A 20,623-nucleotide genomic window follows, 5' to 3' on the forward strand; every position below is an offset into this window, starting at 1 on the left:
GGGTACATATCGTCAGGCCCCCGTTTCCTCCCTCCCTCCGTGAAACCAGCAGCAGACAATCGTTTCGCGCCTTTTTTCTTGAGTTACCCGTGCAGACGCCATACCACGACAAGCATGGAGCCCGCTCAGGTAACCGTCACCGTATGTCTCCTGGGTGCTGGCAGACGTGGTACTGCATTGCTACACAGCAGCATCAACCCATTGCCTTGTGGCAGCAGATGGTACAATAGGACTGGTAGCTGTCATCGTCATGTCCGTCATGTCCACGCCTGGGCAGACATGTGCGCAGGGACTAAATCTGGAGTGACTTGACCAGATCATTCTCTTTAGTCCTGCAGTCAGTCCTATTGAACCATCTTATGGTGAGCAGGCAGGCGATACGGATTGCTACCAGACCTACTGTACTATCTTCTGCCAGGCAGGCAAGAGATGAGGATGGCTAGCAGTCCTACTGCACCGTCTTCTGCCGAGCAGCCATGAGATGTGGATGGCTTGCAGTCCTTCTGCACCGTCTGCTGCCAGCCAAAGATGTAAAAGATAGATGGAGTGGATCAAAACAAGAAATAGACCAGATTTGTTTTGTATTCATTTACTCCCCCCCCATCCCCCGTCTAGGGGACTCATTCCTCTAGGTCACACTGCAGTCACTCACAGAGAAGTTGCAGCGAGGTAAATCTAGCCATGTATCAATCAGAGGCCAGACCAACCTGCTTGTTCCAATAAGAACAATTACTTAGGTGCACCATTTCTTATTGGAACCCTCCGTGAAGTCCTGCCTGAAATACTCATTGATGTAAAGCCACCCCCTTTGTTGATTTTAATTCCCTGTAAGCCAACCCTGTAAGCCATGTCATCAGTCGCCCCTCCCTCCGTCAGAGCAATGGCAGACAATCGTTCCGCACCTTTTTTCTGTGCGGACCCCATACCAAGGCAAGCATGGAGGCCGCTCAGCTCACTTTGGCAGTTAGGAGCACATTAAACACCACACGCATTACCCAGCAATATATGCAGCACCAGAACCTGGCAGAGTGATACCGGGCGAGGAGGCGACGTCAGCGCGGTCATGAGAGTGATCAGGACATGGACACAGATTTCTCTGAAAGCATGGGCCCTGCCAATGAGTGCATCATGGTGCTAATGGGGCAGGTTCATGCTGTGGAACACCGATTCTGGGCTCGGAAAACAAGCACAGACTGGTGGAACCGCATAGTGTTGCAGGTCTGGGACGATTCCCAGTGGCTGCGAAACTTTCACATGCGTAAGAGCACTTTCATGGAACTTTGTGACTTGCTTTCCCCTGCCCTAAAGCGCATGAATACCAAGATGAGAGCAGCCCTCACAGTTGAGAAGCGAGTGGCGATAGCCCTGTGGAAGCTTGCAACGCCAGACAGCTACCGGTCAGTCGGGAATCAATTTGGAGTGGGCAAATCTACTGTGGGGGCTGCTGTGATGCAAGTAGCCCACGCAATCAAAGATCTGCTGATATCAAGGGTAGTGACCCTGGGAAATGTGCAGGTCATAGTGGATGGCTTTGCTGCAATGGGATTCCCTAACTGTGGTGGGGCCATAGACAGAACCCATATCCCTATCTTGGCACCGGAGCACCAAGCCGGCGAGTACATAAACTGCAAGGGGTACTTTTCAGTAGTGCTGCAAGCTCTGGTGGATCACAAGGGACGTTTCACCAATATCAACGTGGGATGGCCGGGAAAGGTACATGACGCTCGCATCTTCAGGAACTCTGATCTGTTTCAAAAGCTGCAGGAAGGGACTTTATTCCCAGACCAGAAAATAACTGTTGGGGATGTTGAAATGCCTATAGTTATCCTTGGAGACCCAGCCTACCCCTTAATGCCATGGCTCATGAAGCTGTACACAGGCAGCCTGGACAGTAGTCAGGAGCTGTTCAACTACAGGCTGAACAAGTGCAGAATGGTGGTAAATGTGCATTTGGACGTTTAAAGGCGCGCTGGCGCAGTTTACTGACTCGCTTAGACCTCAGCAAAACCAATATTCCCACTGTTATTACTGCTTGCTGTGTGCTCCACAATATCTGTGAGAGTAAGGGGGAGACGTTTATGGCGGGGTGGGAGGTTGAGGCAAATCGCCTGGCTGCTGGTTACGTGCAGCCAGACACCAGGGCGGTTAGAAGAGCACAGGAGGGCGCGGTACGCATCAGAGAAGCTTTGAAAACCAGTTTCATGACTGGCCAGGCTACGGCGTGAAAGTTTTGTTTGTTTCTCCTTGATGAAATCCCCCGCCCCTTGGTTCACTCTACTTCCCTGTAAGCTAACCACCCTCCCCTCCTCCCTTTGATCACCGCTTGCAGAGGCAATAAAGTCATTGTTGCTTCACATTCATGCATTCTTTATTCATTCATCACACAAATAGGGGGATGACTACCAAGGTAGCCCAGGAGGGGTGGTGGAGGAGGGAAGGAAAATGCCACACAGCACTTTAAAAGTTTACAATTTTAAAATTTATTGAATGCCAGCCTTCTGTTTTTTGGGCAATCCTCTGTGATGGAGTGGCTGGTTGGCCGGAGGCCCCCCCACCGCGTTCTTGGGCGTCCCTGGGTGTGGAGGCTATGGAATTTGGGGAGGAGGGCGGTTGGTTACACAGGGGCTGTAGTGGCAGTCTGTGCTCCAGCTGCCTTTGCTGCAGCTCAACCATACACTGGAGCATACTGGTTTGATCCTCCAGCAGCCTCAGCATTGAATTCTGCCTCCTCTCATCACGCTGCCGCCACATTTGAGCTTCAGCCCTGTCTTCTGCCTGCCACTTACTCTCTTCAGCCCTCCACCTCTCCTCCCGGTCATTTTGTGCTTTCCTGCACTCTGACATTATTTGCCTCCACGCATTCGTCTGTGCTCTGTCAGTGTGGGAGGACAGCATGAGCTCAGAGAACGTTTTTTTTTCTCTCTAATCTTCACTAGCCTCTGGGAAGGAGAAGATCCTGTGATCATTGAAACACATGCAGCTGGTGGAGAAAAAAAAAGGACAGCGGTATTTAAAAAGACACATTTTATAAAACAGTGGCTACACTCTTTCAGGGTAAACCTTGCTGTTAACATTACATACATAGCACATGTGCTTTCGTTACAAGGTTGCATTTTGCCTCCCCCCACCGCGTGGCTACCCCCTCAACCCTCCCCTCCCCGTGGCTTACAGCGGGGAACATTTCTGTTCAGCCACAGGCAAACAGCCCAGCAGGAACGGGCTCCTCTGAGTGTCCCCTGAAGAAAAGCACCCTATTTCAACTAGGTGACCATGAATGATATCTCACTCTCCTGAGGATAACACAGAGAGATAAAGAACAGATGTTGTTTGAACGCCAGCAAACATACACTGCAGTGCGTTGTTGTACAATGATTCCCGAGTACGTGTTACTGGCCTGGAGTGGTAAAGTGTCCTACCATGGAGGACGCAATAAGGCTGCCCTTCCCAGAAACCTTTTGCAAAGGCTTTGGGAGTTAATCCAGGAGAGCTGCAAATGCCAGGGCAAATTAATCCTTTCACATGCTTCCTTTTAAACCATGTATAGTATTTTAAAAGCTACATTCACCAGAGGGCCCTTCTCCGCCTGCCGGGTCCAGGATGGGTTCGGGGGGTACTGGCTCCAGGTCCAGGGTGAGAAACAGTTCCTGGCTGTTGGGAAAACCGGTTTCTCCCCTTGCTTGCTGTGAGCTATCTACAACCTCCTCCTCCTCCTCATCTTCTTCTTCGTCCGCAAAACCTGCTTCCGTGTTGCCTCCATCTCCATTGAAGGAGTTAAACAACACGGCTGGGGTAGTGGTGGCTGAAGCCCCTAAAATGGCATGCAGCTCATCATAGAAGCAGCATGTTTGGGGCTCTGACCTGGAGCGGCCATTCGCCTCTCTGGTAGGTTTGCCTCAGCTCCTTAAGTTTCACGCGGCATTGCTTCGGGTCCCTGTTATGGCCTCTGTCCTTCATGCCCTGGGAGATTTTGACAAAGGTTTTGGCATTTCAAAAACTGGAACGGAGTTCTGATAGCACGGATTCCTCTCCTCATACAGCAATCAGATCCCGTACCTCCTGTTCAGTCCATGCTGGAGCTCTTTTGCAATTCTGGGACTCCATCATGGTCACCTCTGCTGATGAGCTCTGCATGGTCACCTGCAGGTTGCCACGCTGGCCAAACAGGAAATGAGATTCAAAAGTTCGCGGTTCTTTTCCTGTCTACCTGGCCAGTGCATCTGAGTTGAGAGTGCTGTCCGGAGCGGTCACAATGGAGCACTCTGGGATAGCTCCCAGAGGCCAATACCGTCGAATTGTGTCCACAGTACCCCAAATTCGACCCGGCAAGGTCGATTTCAGCGCTAATCCACTTGTCAGGGGGGTGGAGGAAGGATATCAATTTTAAGAGCCCTTTAAGTTGAAATAAAGGGCTTCATCGTGTGGACAGGTGCAGGTTTACATCGATTTAACGCTGCTAAATTCGACCTAAAGTCCTAGCGTAGACCAGGGCTTAGGGTGTTGAAGACCCATTTTTCCTGCTCTACCCAGGGAGTTTGATTTAAATATTGCTGAACTGGTGCTGACACCTGCTGCCAGCTACAAGTATTTTTTTCCTACTGCAAGCCAGGCCTAGCAGACTTCCTTAGGAGCACAAGGAAACGTGCAATGCTCGCAGACTCTCCAGAACACAATCAGCATGTGTAACTGGAGTTGGTAACAGACACCCAAAGCGCAGTGAACAGAGAAAGGGCTCTGCCATCACTGTGACACAAGAGAGATTGACAGAGAGAGAAAATCCCAAACCCAAGGGACTGAGAGGCTGGTCATTAATAATACACATATTCAAGGAGGCTCGCCTCTAAAGCTCGAGGGCTGGCGAGCGAAAGCAGAGCACGGCGTGGAGCTGGAGGGTGGGTGCCAGCCCGGGGCTCCCAGGCGGCGGGGGGCAGCGGGGCGCGCTGTCGGTTGCGGGCACGCGCAGGGGAGGCCGGGTGAGGGGCAGCCGGATGTCCCGCCTCCCCGGCAGGGCGCCGGCGCGGATCGCGCGGCTCCTCCCCACTGGCTGGGCGGGCTCAGGCGCATCCGGCCCGGCCTCTCCTCTCTGCTGGTGCCGGGGGCTCACGCGCGGAGGCGGTGGCTGCAGCTGCTCCTGGCCCCGCAGAAACCCGCCGCCGCCGCCTGCCCCAGTTGCCGGCGGTGTCCGCCCGAGGGGCTGCGGCAGGGAGGGGCCGAGCGGCCGGGGCCTGCGTGGCTGAGCGGCGGGGCCTGCGTGGCTGAGCGGCGGGGCCGGGCGGAGAGATGAACACGGTGTTGTCCCGGGCCAACTCGCTCTTCGCCTTCTCCCTGAGCGTCATGGCGGCGCTGACCTTCGGCTGCTTCATCACCACCGCCTTCAAGGAGCGCAGCGTGCCCGTCCGCATCGCCGTCTCCCGGGTCATGCTGTGAGTGCGGCCCCGGGCACCTCCCCTTCCCTGCCGGTCCCGAGCCCGGTGCCGGGGTCTGCGCGCACACGGGGCCCCGGGGCTGCTGAGGCACGGAGCCAAACTCTCCCTGCGGGGAGGGGGAGCAGCCGGCGCCCCCTGTCCGGGGCGATAGACAGGTGGCTGTGGCCGCACCCAGCACCTGTACACGAGGGGGCTGGGGTATGGGAATCTAGGGGGGCTGCCTGTCCTGATTTGTTTTAGGGAGCCGTTAAACAGATCGTTTGCCATCAGTGCCCCCCGCACCTCCCCCCTTCTCCTCTCTGTAGCTTGGGCCTAGAATAAGTACAGTCAGTGTCTGCCTCTTCCGTTTCCTTCCTGCGCGCTCTCTCCCTCCTGGCTGGGCCAATGAGGGAACCCCACGACAGTCAACTCTGCTGCAGTGGTGTCCTTCCTCCTCCTCCTCTCTGCCAGTTCTCTGTGTGAAGGCTGTTGCAGTGCATAAATTGCACGCAATCACACACACCAAGACTCCTGCTTTATATGAAGGCAAGACATATTGACAAGGGGGAATATTCTCTCTTGAATTCAGATTCCTTGATTGGCTTCTGTCAGACTTAATGCTAGACCTTTTTCAACATGCCACCTTCCCTTCTTTAATTGGTGTCTTGTAAAAAAGTGTGATTGGCTATATAAGAATAGGTATTGACTGACTTTAAATGTCTCTAAACATCCTTCATCTCTGTAAGCCACATTTTTTAAAACCGAACTAGTAACCCAGTCAGAATTGAATTGGAGCAGCATAATGAGGATCTCTCTACTCGCATCTTTTTTTGATGGTTTCTTTCAGCCAAACCCCAGTTTAATGTGTGGATTCTTCCTGTAACAGATTGACAGTGACTCTATGCACCTGTCATATAGGTGCATATAATGTGAAGATGTTAGTTTGTGTGAAGGGAAGGAACAGTCTGTAGTCAGCCTTCAAAACAAAACTTTGGGCTTTCTTAGCTTCTTTCTTTTTGAAGTAAGGAAGGCACTAATCAATGTGGCAGACTTAATTTTTTGTTTTTTAAAGCTCAGGGACCTGAGTTTTCTGTTTTTATGCCTGGAGATTTGAGTAAACTCCGTTTCAGTCTGCAGCAAATGTTAATGTCAGGTTCAACGCTCCTGAAGTTTTGGTGGCGAGGTTTATCCATTGTCAACTAAATTATGGCATGATGACTTAATATTGTGGAGAGAGCATAAACTTTCAACCAATGTAGTATTTTTTTGTTTGAGGATTGTACGTGCCAAGGGAGAACTTTACAATGTGTGTGTGCAGCACAAATATGAAATCAGGGTTAACAGGTGGTTAATGTAGATGGGCTGAGGGGCTCTTTGTGATGTCAAATCAGGTGGTATGACTGAAAATAGTAGTTACTACCAGAATGACTGACTTTGCTGCTGCAGATGTTCAAATTGGTATTGACTAGTTGGTGATGGCTACATATGCTTGACTAAAATCAAATGAAGCACAGCTGAGCTTCCCATGTCTCCGTAGGCAGGAAAAAGTCCATAAATTATTACTCTTATTTATTGTTTGAATTCTAGTAGTACCTAAATGATCCAATCAGGATACGGGCTCCATTGTGCTAGGAAGTGTACAAACAGTAAAACAGTGTTCTTGACCTGAAGTGCTTACCATCTGATTAAGACAAGATACAATAAATGGGTGTATCAATCAATCAAAATGGTAGAAAGTGTACAAAGAAAACCAATAAGAATGTTCATTGACTTAAAACAAGTAATGCAAACTATGCTAATTTTGTGTTCTTGCTTTTTATTTATTTATTTATAGAAAAAATGTGGAAGACTTCACTGGGCCTAGAGAAAGAAGTGATCTAGGATTTGTTACATTTGATGTTACTGCAGATATCCTTTATAAAAACACTAATGCTTAAAATATAAATTTTGCTATATTGTTGACACCACTTCCATAGTTGTTATGATTGTAATGTATGAAACCAGTCCTCCAACATTTAAACCAGAAGACCTTAAGAAAGTAAAAAGTTCGAGGAAAGCCACGTGCATACCCAGCTTTAAAGTAAATGGAATTAGAGAATGTATTGGGTGAGGCGAGAAATACGGCAGAAGCTCAGAGTTACAAACATTTCGAACAACCTGAGGTGTTTGTCACTCTGAAATGTTCATAACTTTGAACAAAATGTTATGGTTGTTCTTTCAAAAGTTTACAACTGAACATTGACTCAGCACAGCTTTGAAACTTTACTATGCAGAAGAAAAATGCTGCTTTGCTTTTTTTATTTAAAGTAGTTTACATTTAACGGTACTGTACTGATTTGCTTTTTTTTGGTCTCTGCTGCTGCCTGATTGTGTACTTCTGGTTCCAAATGAGGTGTGTGATTGACAGGTCAGTTCATAACTCTGGTGTTCGTAACGCTGAGGTTCTACTGTAGTTCTTATCGGATGAGGAGATTGCCAAGACGGTTTGTGGCAACCTCATCAGCAAAGTTCAGAGTCCTCAAACCACCATTAAATCTAATCAGAGTGTAGTCATCAATAATGTGTGACGTGTTTAGCCACAGCCGCATTTAGGATTCTCTGTTGGTCCCAGGTGTGAAGGCTGGCTGCCCATTTACCCTGGCCTGTTTGAAATCAGGTCAGAAGGGCCCATGAGCAACGTGGCAAATAAAGCTGGGTATGCACGTGGTTGGGTCAAGAGACTGGTATCTGACATCAACTGCAGCCCATTCTTCACAAACATCAATGTCGCAGAGAAGTCTGGGCAGGACAGATAGGCCCACAATGGTTGCCTCAATGACAAGGATGCTCTTAGGTGGTTGAAGTCATCTGTGTATAGTGGTAGGCTCAGGGTTAGCCCTGATGATCTCAATCATTCTTGCTGTAGCATTGTCACGACAAATGTTGCGAGTGATATTGCTTAACATGGAGAGCCATGGTATGGGTGTAGGTCGGTAAGGAGAGAAGTAGTTAATCATAGGGATTGCTTATGTAATGTATATTTTATGAATACTTAAAGATCTATGACACGGGTTTCAAATTCATTCTGTTAGGAAAGCCTGGATTACAAAGTTAAGGACCTATAATATGGGTGGCAGTAAAGATCAAGGGCAGACATAGTAAATAAAGGACCAAAATATTAAATATCAGTTGCATTTATCATCACTCACTGGAAATAATTTATTGAGCAGTATACACAATTATATCAACTTCTGTCTTCTGTTTTTCTCCCCATCTTACTTTCTCCCCTTTCTCTCTATCTTTGATTGCCTGTCTCTTGTGTTTCTTTTATTTTCCCCTTCACTTTCTTAATGGTTTCTAGTCTCTCCTCTCCTCTCTCCCCTTCTGGCTCCTTATCCCACTCTTTTTTTGCCCAGCTGTCATAAATATAAAGGGAAGGGTAAACCCCTTTGAAATCCCTCCTGGCCAGGGGAAAGCTCCTCTCACCTGTAAAGGGTTAAGAAGCTAAAGGTAACCTCGCTGGCACCTGACCAAAATGACCAATGAGGAGACAAGATACTTTCAAAAGCTGGGAGGAGGGAGAGAAACAAAGGGTCTGTGTCTGTCTGTAGTCGTCTTGGCCGGGGACAGAACAGGAATGGAGTCTTAGAACTTTTAGTAAGTAATCTAGCTAGGTATGTGTTAGATTATGATTTCTTTAAATGGCTGAGAAAAGAATTGTGCTGAATAGAATAACTATTTCTGTCTGTGTATCTTTTTTGTAACTTAAGGTTTTGCCTAGAGGGGTTCTCTATGTTTTTGAATCTAATTACCCTGTAAGATATCTACCATCCTGATTTTACAGGGGGGATTTCTTTATTTCTATTTACTTCTATTTTTTATTAAAAGTCTTCTTGTAAAACACTGAATGCTTTTTCATTGTTCTCAGATCCAAGGGTTTGGGTCTGTGGTCACCTATGCAAATTGGTGAGGCTTTTTATCCAACATTTCCCAGGAAAGGGGGGGGTGCAAGTGTTGGGAGGATTGTTCATTGTTCTTAAGATCCAAGGGTCTGGGTCTGTAGTCACCTAGGCAAATTGGTGAGGCTTTTTACCAAACCTTGTCCAGGAAGTGGGGTGCAAGGTTTTGGGAAGTATTTTGGGGGGAAGGACGCGTCCAAACAGCTCTTCCCCAGTAACCAGTATTAGTTTGGTGGTGGTAGCGGCCATTCCAAGGATAACGGGGGTAATATTTTGTACCTTGGGGAAGTTTTGACCTAAGCTGGTAAAGATAAGCTTAGGAGGTTTTTCATGCAGGTCCCCACATCTGTACCCTAGAGTTCAGAGTGGGGGAGGAACCGTGACATGGTGGCACAGTGGTGGGATTAACCTGAAATCGTTTTGAGATCCAGTTGAGATTTTTTGAACTAGAAATACAGATTTTAAAAAGGAATTTTTAGGAAGTCCAGAAGGCAGCTTTGAAACTGAAAGCAGCTTGGTTTCTCTCTGCTTTGTGGCCAAGCAGAGACAAAAGGGGATTATCTTGTGAATTGCAGGTTTTCTTTGCCTGGAGGCAGGGTACTTAACTCCTGCAGGGAAATTCACAGTCTTCCAACCCAGAGGTTTTTTTTTTTTCTTTTCTTCCTAAAAGTAAATAGGGGGTGTGTGCTCTACCCATTTGCCTGGAGACAAAAGTGGCAGGGTTTTTTTTAGGATTTTGATTTTTTTTTTGTTTTACAAGGAGCACAGGTTTGAAAAGAAATTTTTTTTCTTCTTTGGGCTGGGTAAGCAGGTTTCCAAGTAGTTGGAGGTTTTTTGCTTTAATTTGGGCCCAGAGCAGAGACAAGGGAATTGTCTTTTTCTGTAGGCTGACAATCACTATCAGAGAATAGGTATTCTATTCCAGCACAGCAAAATTTTACAGCCAAGTTTTGTTTGTTTATTTCTAAACCTCGGGTGTAAAGTTAGTTAAAAACAGAGAGGTTAGAATGGCCAAATCCTCAGCTCGACTACAGCTGGAATTAGCCAAATTTCAGGCTGAGGAAAAACAAAGGGAACATGAAAGACAGATAGAACTCATGCGGCTGGAGAAGGAGGTACAGGAGGCTGCCCACAAGAGGGAAATGGAGGCAAGGAAGCATGTGGAGGAGATGGAGAGGATAAAGGCCCAGCAGAATATACCAACAAACCCTAGCAATCCTTCTCCAGGTACCACTTCCCATCCCAGAAAGTTCCCCACCTACAAGGCAGGTGATGATACTGAGGCCTTCTTAGAAAACTTCGAAAGGGCCTGCCTTGGGTACAACATCTCTACTGACCAATACATGGTAGAGCTGAGGCCGCAGCTCAGTGGACCCTTAGCTGAGGTGGCAGCTGAAATGCCTAAAGAACACATGAACAAGTATGAACTGTTTAAATCCAAGGCGAGAGTCAGAATGGGGATAACACCCGAGCAGTCTCGTCGGAGGTTCAGAGCCCTAAGGTGGAAACCAGACATGTCATTTACCCGACATGCCTACCACATTGTGAAACATTGGGATGCCTGGATATCAGGAGCAAGTGTTGAATCTCCAGTAAATTTGCTCTTCCTAATGCAAATGGAACAATTCTTAGAGGGTGTTCCTGAGGAAATAGAAAGATACATCCTAGATGGGAAACCCAAAACTGTAATTGAGGCAGGAGAGATTGGAGCCAGATGGGTGGAGGTGGCAGAGAAGAAGAAAACTGGTCGCAGTTGGAGCGGAGACCAGAAGGGACCACCCCAGACCACACCCTATTACCGGGGGCCGCCCAAAGCCCCACCTACCTCCCAAAGAACCCTCCAGACCCCTTATCGTCCCACCACCCCGTTCTCCAGCAACCCACCTCGCCCCAGTGACCCGTCAGCTGGACGATGTTTTAAATGTAATGAGCTGGGGCATGTAAAGGCCAACTGCCCCAAGAACCCCAACAGATTACAGTTCATTGCACCGGAATCGCACCAGAGGTCCAGATACCTCCCAGATACCCTTGGAGCGGAGGGAAACTGTGAGTGTGGGCGGGAAGAAGGTCACCGCGTGGAGAGACACCGGAGCACAAGTGTCAGCTATCCATGCTTCCTTAGTGGACCCTAATTTAATCAACCCAGAGATCCAAGTGACGATTCAACCCTTCAAGTCCAACTCTTTCAATTTGCCTACAGCCAAGTTGCCTGTCCAGTACAAGGGCTGGTCAGGAATGTGGACTTTTGCAGTCTATGATGATTATCCCATCCCCATGCTGTTGGGGGAAGACTTGGCCAATCACGTGAAGCAGGCCAAGAGGGTGGGAACGGTCACCCGCAGCCAGGCTAAACAAGCCGTGGGGCCTAGCTCTGTTCCGGAAACTTCTATCAGGGCCCGGTCAGAGGTGATGGACCCGGACCCCAGGCCAATGTCTGCAACAGCAGTAGTGGATCCAGTCCCAGAGACCCAGACGGAACCAGTCCCAGAACCGGAACCAGCCAAACAACCAACACCAGACCCCGTGCCAGCACTGAATCCAGTACTTGCAACCTCAACACCAGAGGGCCCCACCGAACCTGAACTGGCAGCAGCCGATAACCCTACACAAGAGGCTCAGCCGGAGCCTGAATCCCAACATAGTGCACCAGCGGAGAGCGGTTCACAGTCAACAGAAACAGCTCCATCCCCTATATCGCTTCCAGAGGGACCAAGCCTATGTCCCCAATCCAATGAGGAACTGATGTCTCCAGCATCAAGGGAACAGTTCCAGACCGAACAGGAAGCAGATGAAAGCCTCCAGAGAGCGTGGACGGCGGCACGGAGCAACCCACCGCCTCTCAGCTCTTCTAATCGATCCAGGTTTGTTGTAGAAAGAGGACTTTTATACAAGGAAACTCTTTCTGGTGGACACCAGGAAGACTGGCATCCTCAGAGACAGTTGGTAGTTCCAACTAAATACCGGGCCAAGCTCTTGAGCTTAGCCCATGATCACCCTAGTGGCCATCCTGGGGTGAACAGGACCAAAGACTGTTTTGGGGGATCATTCCACTGGGAGGGAATGGGCAAGGATGTTTCTACCTATGTCCAGTCTTGTGAGGTGTGCCAAAGAGTGGGAAAACCCCAAGACCAGGTCAAAGCTCCTCTCCAGCCACTCCCCATCATTGAAGTTCCATTTCAGCGAGTAGCTGTGGATATTCTGGGTCCTTTTCCGAAAAAGACACCCAGAGGAAAGCAGTACATACTGACTTTCATGGATTTTGCCACCCGATGGCCGGAAGCAGTAGCTCTAAGCAACACCAGGGCTAAAAGTGTGTGCCAGGCACTAGCAGACATTTTTGCCAGGGTAGGTTGGCCCTCCGACATCCTCACAGATGCAGGGACTAATTTCCTGGCAGGAACTATGAAAAACCTTTGGGAAGCTCATGGGGTAAATCACTTGGTTGCCACTCCTTACCATCATCAAACAAATGGCATGGTGGAGAAGTTTGGGGGCCATGATACGTAAATTCGTAAATGAGCACTCCAATGATTGGGACCTAGTATTGCAGCAGTTGCTCTTTGCCTACAGAGCTGTACCACATCCCAGTTTAGGGTTTTCCCCATTTGAACTTGTATATGGCCGTGAGGTTAAGGGGCCATTGCAGTTGGTGAAGCAGCAATGGGAGGGATTTACACCTTCTCCAGGAACTAACATTCTGGACTTTGTAACCAACCTACAAAACACCCTCCGAACCTCTTTAGCCCTTGCTAGAGAAAACTTACAGGATGCTCAAAAAGAGCAAAAAGCCTGGTATGATAAACATGCCAGAGAGCGTTCCTTCAAAGTAGGAGACCAGGTCATGGTCTTAAAGGCGCTCCAGGCCCATAAAATGGAAGCATCGTGGGAAGGGCCATTCGTGGTCCAGGAGCGCCTGGGAGCTGTTAATTATCTCATAGCATTCCCCACCTCCAACCGAAAGCCTAAGGTGTATCATATTAATTCTCTAAAGCCCTTTTATTCCAGAGAATTAAAGGTTTGTCAGTTTACAGCCCAGGGAGGAGACGACGCTGAGTGGCCTGAAGGTGTCTACTACGAAGGGAAATGTGCTGGTGGTGTGGAAGAGGTGAACCTCTCCATGACCCTTGGGCGTATGCAGCGACAGCAGATCCAGGAGCTGTGCACTAGCTACGCGCCAACGTTCTCAGCCACCCCAGGACTGACTGAACGGGCATACCACTCCATTGACACAGGTAATGCTCACCCAATTAGGGTCCAACCTTACCGGGTGTCTCCTCAAGCTAAAACTGCTATAGAACGGGAGATCCAGGATATGTTACAGATGGGTGTAATCCGCCCCTCTGAAAGTGCATGGGCATCTCCAGTGGTTCTAGTTCCCAAACCAGATAGGGAAATACGTTTTTGCGTGGACTACCGTAAGCTAAATGCTGTAACTCGCCCAGACAACTATCCCATGCCACGCACAGATGAACTATTAGAGAAACTGGGAAGGGCCCAGTTCATCTCTACCTTGGACTTAACCAAGGGGTACTGGCAGGTACCGCTAGATGAATCTGCTAAGGAAAGGTCAGCCTTCATCACACATCTCGGGCTGTATGAATTTAATGTACTCCCTTTCGGGCTGCGAAATGCACCCGCCACTTTCCAAAGACTTGTAGATGGCCTCCTAGCGGGATTAGGAGAATATGCAGTCGCCTACCTTGACGATGTGGCCATATTTTCGGATTCCTGGGCAGACCACCTGGAACATCTACAAAAAGTCCTTGAGCGCATAAGGGAGGCAGGACTAACTGTTAAGGCTAAGAAGTGTCAAATAGGCCTAAACAGAGTGACTTACCTTGGACACCAGGTGGGTCAAGGAACTATCAGCCCCCTACAGGCCAAAGTGGATGCTATCCAAAAGTGGCCTGTCCCAAAGTCAAAGAAACAGGTTCAATCCTTCTTAGGCTTGGCCGGTTATTACAGACGATTTGTACCGCACTACAGCCAAATCGCTGCCCCACTGACAGACCTAACCAAAAAGAAACAGCCAAATGCTGTTCAGTGGACCGGAAAGTGTCAGAAGGCCTTTAACAAGCTTAAAGCGACACTCATGTCTGACCCTGTACTAAGGGCCCCAGACTTTGACAAACCGTTCCTAGTAACCACAGATGCATCCAAGCGTGGTGTGGGAGCAGTTTTAATGCAGAAAGGACCTGATCAAGAATTCCACCCCGTAGTGTTTCTCAGCAAAAAACTGTCTGAGAGGGAAAGCAACTGGTCAGTCACTGAAAAAGAATGTTATGCCATTGTCTACGCTCTGGAAAAGCTACGCCCATATGTTTGGGGACGGCGTTTCCACCTGCAAACCGACCATGCTGCACTAAAGTGGCTTCACACCGTCAAAGAAACTAACAAAAAACTTCTTCGGTGGAGTTTAGCTCTCCAAGATTTTGATTTCGACATCCAACACATCTCAGGAGCTTCTAACAAAGTGGCTGATGCACTCTCCCATGAAAGTTTCCCAGAATCAACTGGTTAAAATCGTCCTTGAGATGTGGAAAATATTGTTAGTCTTTATGTACTTGGTAGTATATTTAGAGATGCATGTGTCTTATTAACTCTGTTTTCCTAGAGCTCCAGGAAGAAATCCCAGCCAGTGTTTCACCCTAGCTGAGATTTGGGGGGTGTGTCATAAATATAAAGGGAAGGGTAAACCCCTTTGAAATCCCTCCTGGCCAGGGGAAAGCTCCTCTCACCTGTAAAGGGTTAAGAAGCTAAAGGTAACCTCGCTGGCACCTGACCAAAATGACCAATGAGGAGACAAGATACTTTCAAAAGCTGGGAGGAGGGAGAGAAACAAAGGGTCTGTGTCTGTCTGTAGTCGTCTTGGCCGGGGACAGAACAGGAATGGAGTCTTAGAACTTTTAGTAAGTAATCTAGCTAGGTATGTGTTAGATTATGATTTCTTTAAATGGCTGAGAAAAGAATTGTGCTGAATAGAATAACTATTTCTGTCTGTGTATCTTTTTTGTAACTTAAGGTTTTGCCTAGAGGGGTTCTCTATGTTTTTGAATCTAATTACCCTGTAAGATATCTACCATCCTGATTTTACAGGGGGGATTTCTTTATTTCTATTTACTTCTATTTTTTATTAAAAGTCTTCTTGTAAAACACTGAATGCTTTTTCATTGTTCTCAGATCCAAGGGTTTGGGTCTGTGGTCACCTATGCAAATTGGTGAGGCTTTTTATCCAACATTTCCCAGGAAAGGGGGGGGTGCAAGTGTTGGGAGGATTGTTCATTGTTCTTAAGATCCAAGGGTCTGGGTCTGTAGTCACCTAGGCAAATTGGTGAGGCTTTTTACCAAACCTTGTCCAGGAAGTGGGGTGCAAGGTTTTGGGAAGTATTTTGGGGGGAAGGACGCGTCCAAACAGCTCTTCCCCAGTAACCAGTATTAGTTTGGTGGTGGTAGCGGCCATTCCAAGGATAACGGGGGTAATATTTTGTACCTTGGGGAAGTTTTGACCTAAGCTGGTAAAGATAAGCTTAGGAGGTTTTTCATGCAGGTCCCCACATCTGTACCCTAGAGTTCAGAGTGGGGGAGGAACCTTGACACCAGCCAATCCCAGTTCTCCCTCTGTGCCCCAGCTCCTTGCAAGAGCTGTCTCCCCTCTACCTCGCCCCTAGTCCCACTCTCTTCCCCAACTTCTCATCTGATCTCAGTTGTCAACCCCCAAGCCAAGTGTTTGAGTCCCTTCCATTTCCCTGACCAGCTCCCAGTTGTTTTGCCCAACCAGTCGCAGTTTCTCCCCCCAATCCCTTCTAGTACTAGTCTCAGCAGACTCCTTGTCCCAGTCTTTCTTTCCCTTTCTCCTGGTCTAGCTTTTGTCCCTTCTGCATTTGAATCAGACAGTTTTCTCTTCCTTTCTTGTCTTTGGGCCAGCAGGAGGGGCACAGGAGAGACAGGTTCCCTGCTCTAAGTTCTGGTGCCTGGCCCAGAGCAGCTGGCAACAGTCATTACAAGGAAAGTCTGACTTTGCAACTGAAAACAGGGTATTATGATTGGAAGTATCAAACAAGCTTAACAATAAGAGGTGCTACTAAACCTATCTATAATAATACCCTTAATATAAAATAATTTAAAACTATAGTTGAAATATAGCAACTTCCAAGATATTCAAACACCTCTGAAATGTTTAACTCTTGGGAAGACAGGGCAGACAAGGTATGTTTCTTTGAAACTAACAGATATTTTATTTATGTTTTGGCTCCACTAAGTTGCAGTTCTGAGATTCCTTTGTGTATTTAAAACCAATCCTTAGTATTTTTTTAATTACTTTTGGTTATTCATATACTTTAAATTGGTCTTGTCAACAGAGTAGCAAGGTGATACTATATTAAAGAACATCATTTCGTAAAGGACTCTTAGTCTTTCCTGTGTAGGAAATGTTTTTCAGTGGGGCAACTAGGGTGGGGTAATATTTAAATTCTGAGATGTTACTAAGTTGCAGTGTCAAATACAGCACTCTTAGATAAGGCTGCAAGTTTGTCATGGAGGCTTCCATGACTTTTGAAGCGGGCTGCCAGAGCAGCTGAGGCAGCCCCAGGGCCAGTCGCACTGGCTGCTGGTGGGGCAGTCTGAGCCACCCACTCAACCCCCAGGAGTAGCAGGAGACTTCTGGGTTGGGGGCCTCAGGGTTGGGGCGTGGGAGGGGGTGAGGGCTCTGGGAGGTGCTTACCTTTGGGGGGCTCCCTGGAACAGCAACGCATCCCTCCCTCGGCTCTTAGCTCCATGTGCTGCCTCTTCACGCAGGCACTGCCCCTGTAGCTCCCATTGGTGGTGGTTCCCAGCCAATGGGAACTGTGAAGCTAGGAGTTTAAGGAGGGACATGTCGGTGCTTCTGAGAAGCCAAGTAGGGAGCCTACCAGCTCCCCCAAACCCCTTCCCACCAGTACCAGCAGGAGTCCTGGGCTGCTCCCGCCTGAGCACTGACCATGCCCCCCTGGATCACCCCTCCAGAGCACCTGCGCCCCCCCCGGCAGCACTCACAGTGCCTCCGGTCTGTTCCCCCCCCACACACCCCAGCACCTGGGGCGGGGGCCTGGGCCTCCCCCCATGAGCACCCGCAGCACTCCCAAGATTTAGTCAGGAGTATAGTACAAGTCATGGGCTGGTCACGGGCCGTGAATTTTGGTTTACTGCCTGTGACCTGTTCATGACTTTTACTAAAAATACCAATGACTAAAATGTAGCCTTACTCTTAGATGCGTTCAAAAAACTATTTCTTATGCTTTTAAAGAGATACTGATAACCTTTAATTTTTTTCATATTGATTAAAAGAAAAATTAGTTCCTGTTAGAACACCCTTTAAGTAGTATGCCGTGTAGATCAGATAACGTCAGTTATGTTGAAATGTAGGAAAATATCTTAAACATTATAATTATATTGTACTTGGATTATGAGATGATCTATGTTGGAATATGGTAGAAATATCGTTTAAAAATAAAATTGGTATACCATTTTCCTTAACTTGCTCACATCTGCAAACTATATTTGATTGGAATGTTAAACAGTTATTTCTGTATTTATCTGCAGAATATTCAACAAAAAACAATGTAAGTATGAAATAGAAAATTTAAACAATTAAAATTATTTGGTGTGGCTGCTATTTAACATGCTGTAATCATCCTATGAAAGATTATGGTACAAAAATTTCACATTACTTTGACTTATTCCTGCAATCTTTGACTTTTGCTTTTGCTGATATTTAATAGTAAGAAGTGCAAATGTTACATCTCATGACTTTCTGAAATAGTGATGTAGCTAAAATGCCATACAACTTTCGATACATAGCCCTTTGGCGCCATTGTCACTTAAAACTGCTGTTCTCAACTGTTTCAACTGGTACAGCTATTTTGCCACTGTAGAGAGGTCACAATTTTCCTAAAATGATTTTTAAAATTCATTCTCAAGACTACGTCACTACCTAATCTGTTTTTAATGACTATTTAAATAAAATAATATTCCATCTATGCTGGTAGCACAACTGCACTTCTGAATCAATTTTTAGAATTCTCTGTTTCATTAGTTAGGCTTTAAGAGTCTATATTGTTTTATATTTCATAAGTTCAGTTTATAAACAGCCAACTCTTATAAATTGGTACATTATAATGATATACTTTAGTCCCTTGTTCAAATTGTATCAGAAACTCGGAATTTTGTCTGGTGTCAACCCCAATATGGCAGATCATCATTACTGAGTAAGTAATTCAGAAGAGACACATAAAACCTCTTACGAATTCAGGACACCTTACTGAGGTGCAGTTATTCTTTTGGAATTATACTTACAAATCTGAATACAGTAATATTTCATAAAAAACACTGAAAAATTTGTACAAAATGATAGGATTTGACTTCAGTACAACTCAAGTCTTTCATTCTTGAGACAATGTCCAAATAAAAGTTATATAGTTTGAAATCACTTTTACTTTTGCAGTTGTAATTACAATTAAACACTAGAATCCATCATACTTTCTCCTGGTATGTCTTTAAAATCTGCTATCCTTAAAATAAGGTTCTGTCAGGTCTGTTATCTCTACCATATTTAAATATTTTAGTGGCAAACCTCTGTTCTTGTGAGACATAGTTCTATTACACTTGGAATCCATAAACAAAGTTTATGCTCTGCAATTTGTTTCCTGAATCGGTAATGCTTTGTAATTTCCAGTGATCAGATATACTTAATTGTGTTAACTCAGTGATTAATTTTAATTGTAGGCCCTGAACCAGGTTGTCCTTTGGGACAAGATCATTTTGAGAGGAGATAGTCCAAAGCTGTTACTAAAAGACATGAAATCAAAATACTTTTTCTTTGATGATGGAAATGGTCTCAAGTGAGTAAATTACATTTCTTTATAGTGTAGCTCTTCTGTACTCTGGATATTTGTGTGTTGCTGAGGTAGGAGTGGGAGAGAGAGGTAGGTGGGGGGAATATGAATATTTAACAATTTTAGAATATTTATTCTTTTAAATTTTATAATTGTTTCAAGACTATTACATCTTCATAAATCAGCTGATGAGATGTGCTATGTGGTAGAGATCCAGACCTCCACTGTCTACCCCCCAATTCACTGGGCTGAAAAGCAAGTGGCTGCCAGAAGCACTTGGCTGCCAGGTTTCAGCCTGTGCCTGCAGAGCTAGGGTCATGTCCTGCAAGGTGTGGAGAACCCTCAAATACTTTGCAGGAAAGGTATCTGGACTCTAGGTCATATTCCATGCAGTAGGTTTGTGCAGATACTGTAAACCAATGCAAACTGTGTAAATTTAAAATGCCCATTATTTCTGGCTCACAGAAAAGTATTCATATTCAAGGTAACTTATGTCTTTATAAGTTGAGTATTTCTTCTGATGATCTATTTTGATTTTACAGGGGAAACAGAAACGTCACTTTGACTCTCTCCTGGAACGTTGTACCAAATGCTGGCATTCTACCTCTTGTGGCAGGATCAGGACATGTATCTGTTCCATTCCCAGATACTTATGAAACAGCAAAAAGTTATTAAATTATTATACTGAATCCTAAGCAACGTATTTTTATACTTGTATATTATGAATAAATTTTATCACTTTCTTCTCCTATCCCCTGCAGCTCTCCAGTCAAAGGTACTTGATTTCTTTGGCTCTAATTGAGCAGGAAAAAAAAGCTGAAATTTAGACTTTTTTTTTTTAATTTTAAATAAAACACTGATGCTGAAACTTACGGGAAAGGTAAACGGATGGTTTAAAATTTTTGTAAAACTAACTTTTTTTGTTGGCCATGTGGGTAGAAAAATATGTTTCTTATAAATAAACATTTAAACCCAGAACATAGTCTGATTATTTTAAAATTTATTATAAAAGTTCTTTATGTAATCCCTCTGAAGCGCCATGCACAAATTTCAGTGTTGTAGCCAAAAATGTAGTACTTGCAGGTTCATAGGCACTGTGGCTATTGTATTGTATTCTTCAGCTGAATGCTGAATTAGGGTAGATTGTTTCTTTGTAGTAGCATAAAAAGCCACTCTGTAGAAATTGTTGTTCATTTTCCATGAGCCATCAATCAGGAGTATTTTAGTACTGTTCCAGCTCAAATTTGATATTGGTTGAATAGAAATCCTTATTTGAAAGATTTATGTAATATTCATTGATTTAACAAGAGTGTGCCATTGATTTAACAAGAGTGTGCCATTGATTTAACAAGAGTATGTGTTTTGTGTTTAAAAAAAACACGCACATCTTTTAAGAGCTGTTTACAACATAGAT

General features: G+C 46.1%; 1 protein-coding gene across 1 annotated transcript; it reads left to right on the forward strand.

The window, feature by feature from the left end:
• The first annotated feature begins 5,029 nt into the window (after positions 1-5,029).
• On the forward strand, positions 5,030-20,187 carry SPCS3 (signal peptidase complex subunit 3). Its single transcript, XM_084626932.1, has 5 exons — positions 5,030-5,420; positions 7,237-7,310; positions 17,861-17,937; positions 19,100-19,215; positions 19,752-20,187. The coding sequence occupies exons 1-5, from the start codon at positions 5,278-5,280 to the stop codon at positions 19,882-19,884; spliced, it is 543 nt and encodes a 180-aa protein (XP_084483058.1). The 5' UTR covers positions 5,030-5,277; the 3' UTR covers positions 19,885-20,187.
• The last annotated feature ends 436 nt before the right edge of the window (positions 20,188-20,623 follow it).

The sequence above is a fragment of the Lepidochelys olivacea genome (genome assembly GCF_965140295.1).
Source record: "Lepidochelys olivacea isolate rLepOli2 genome assembly, chromosome: 4".
Classification (NCBI taxonomy): Eukaryota; Metazoa; Chordata; order Testudines; family Cheloniidae; genus Lepidochelys; species Lepidochelys olivacea.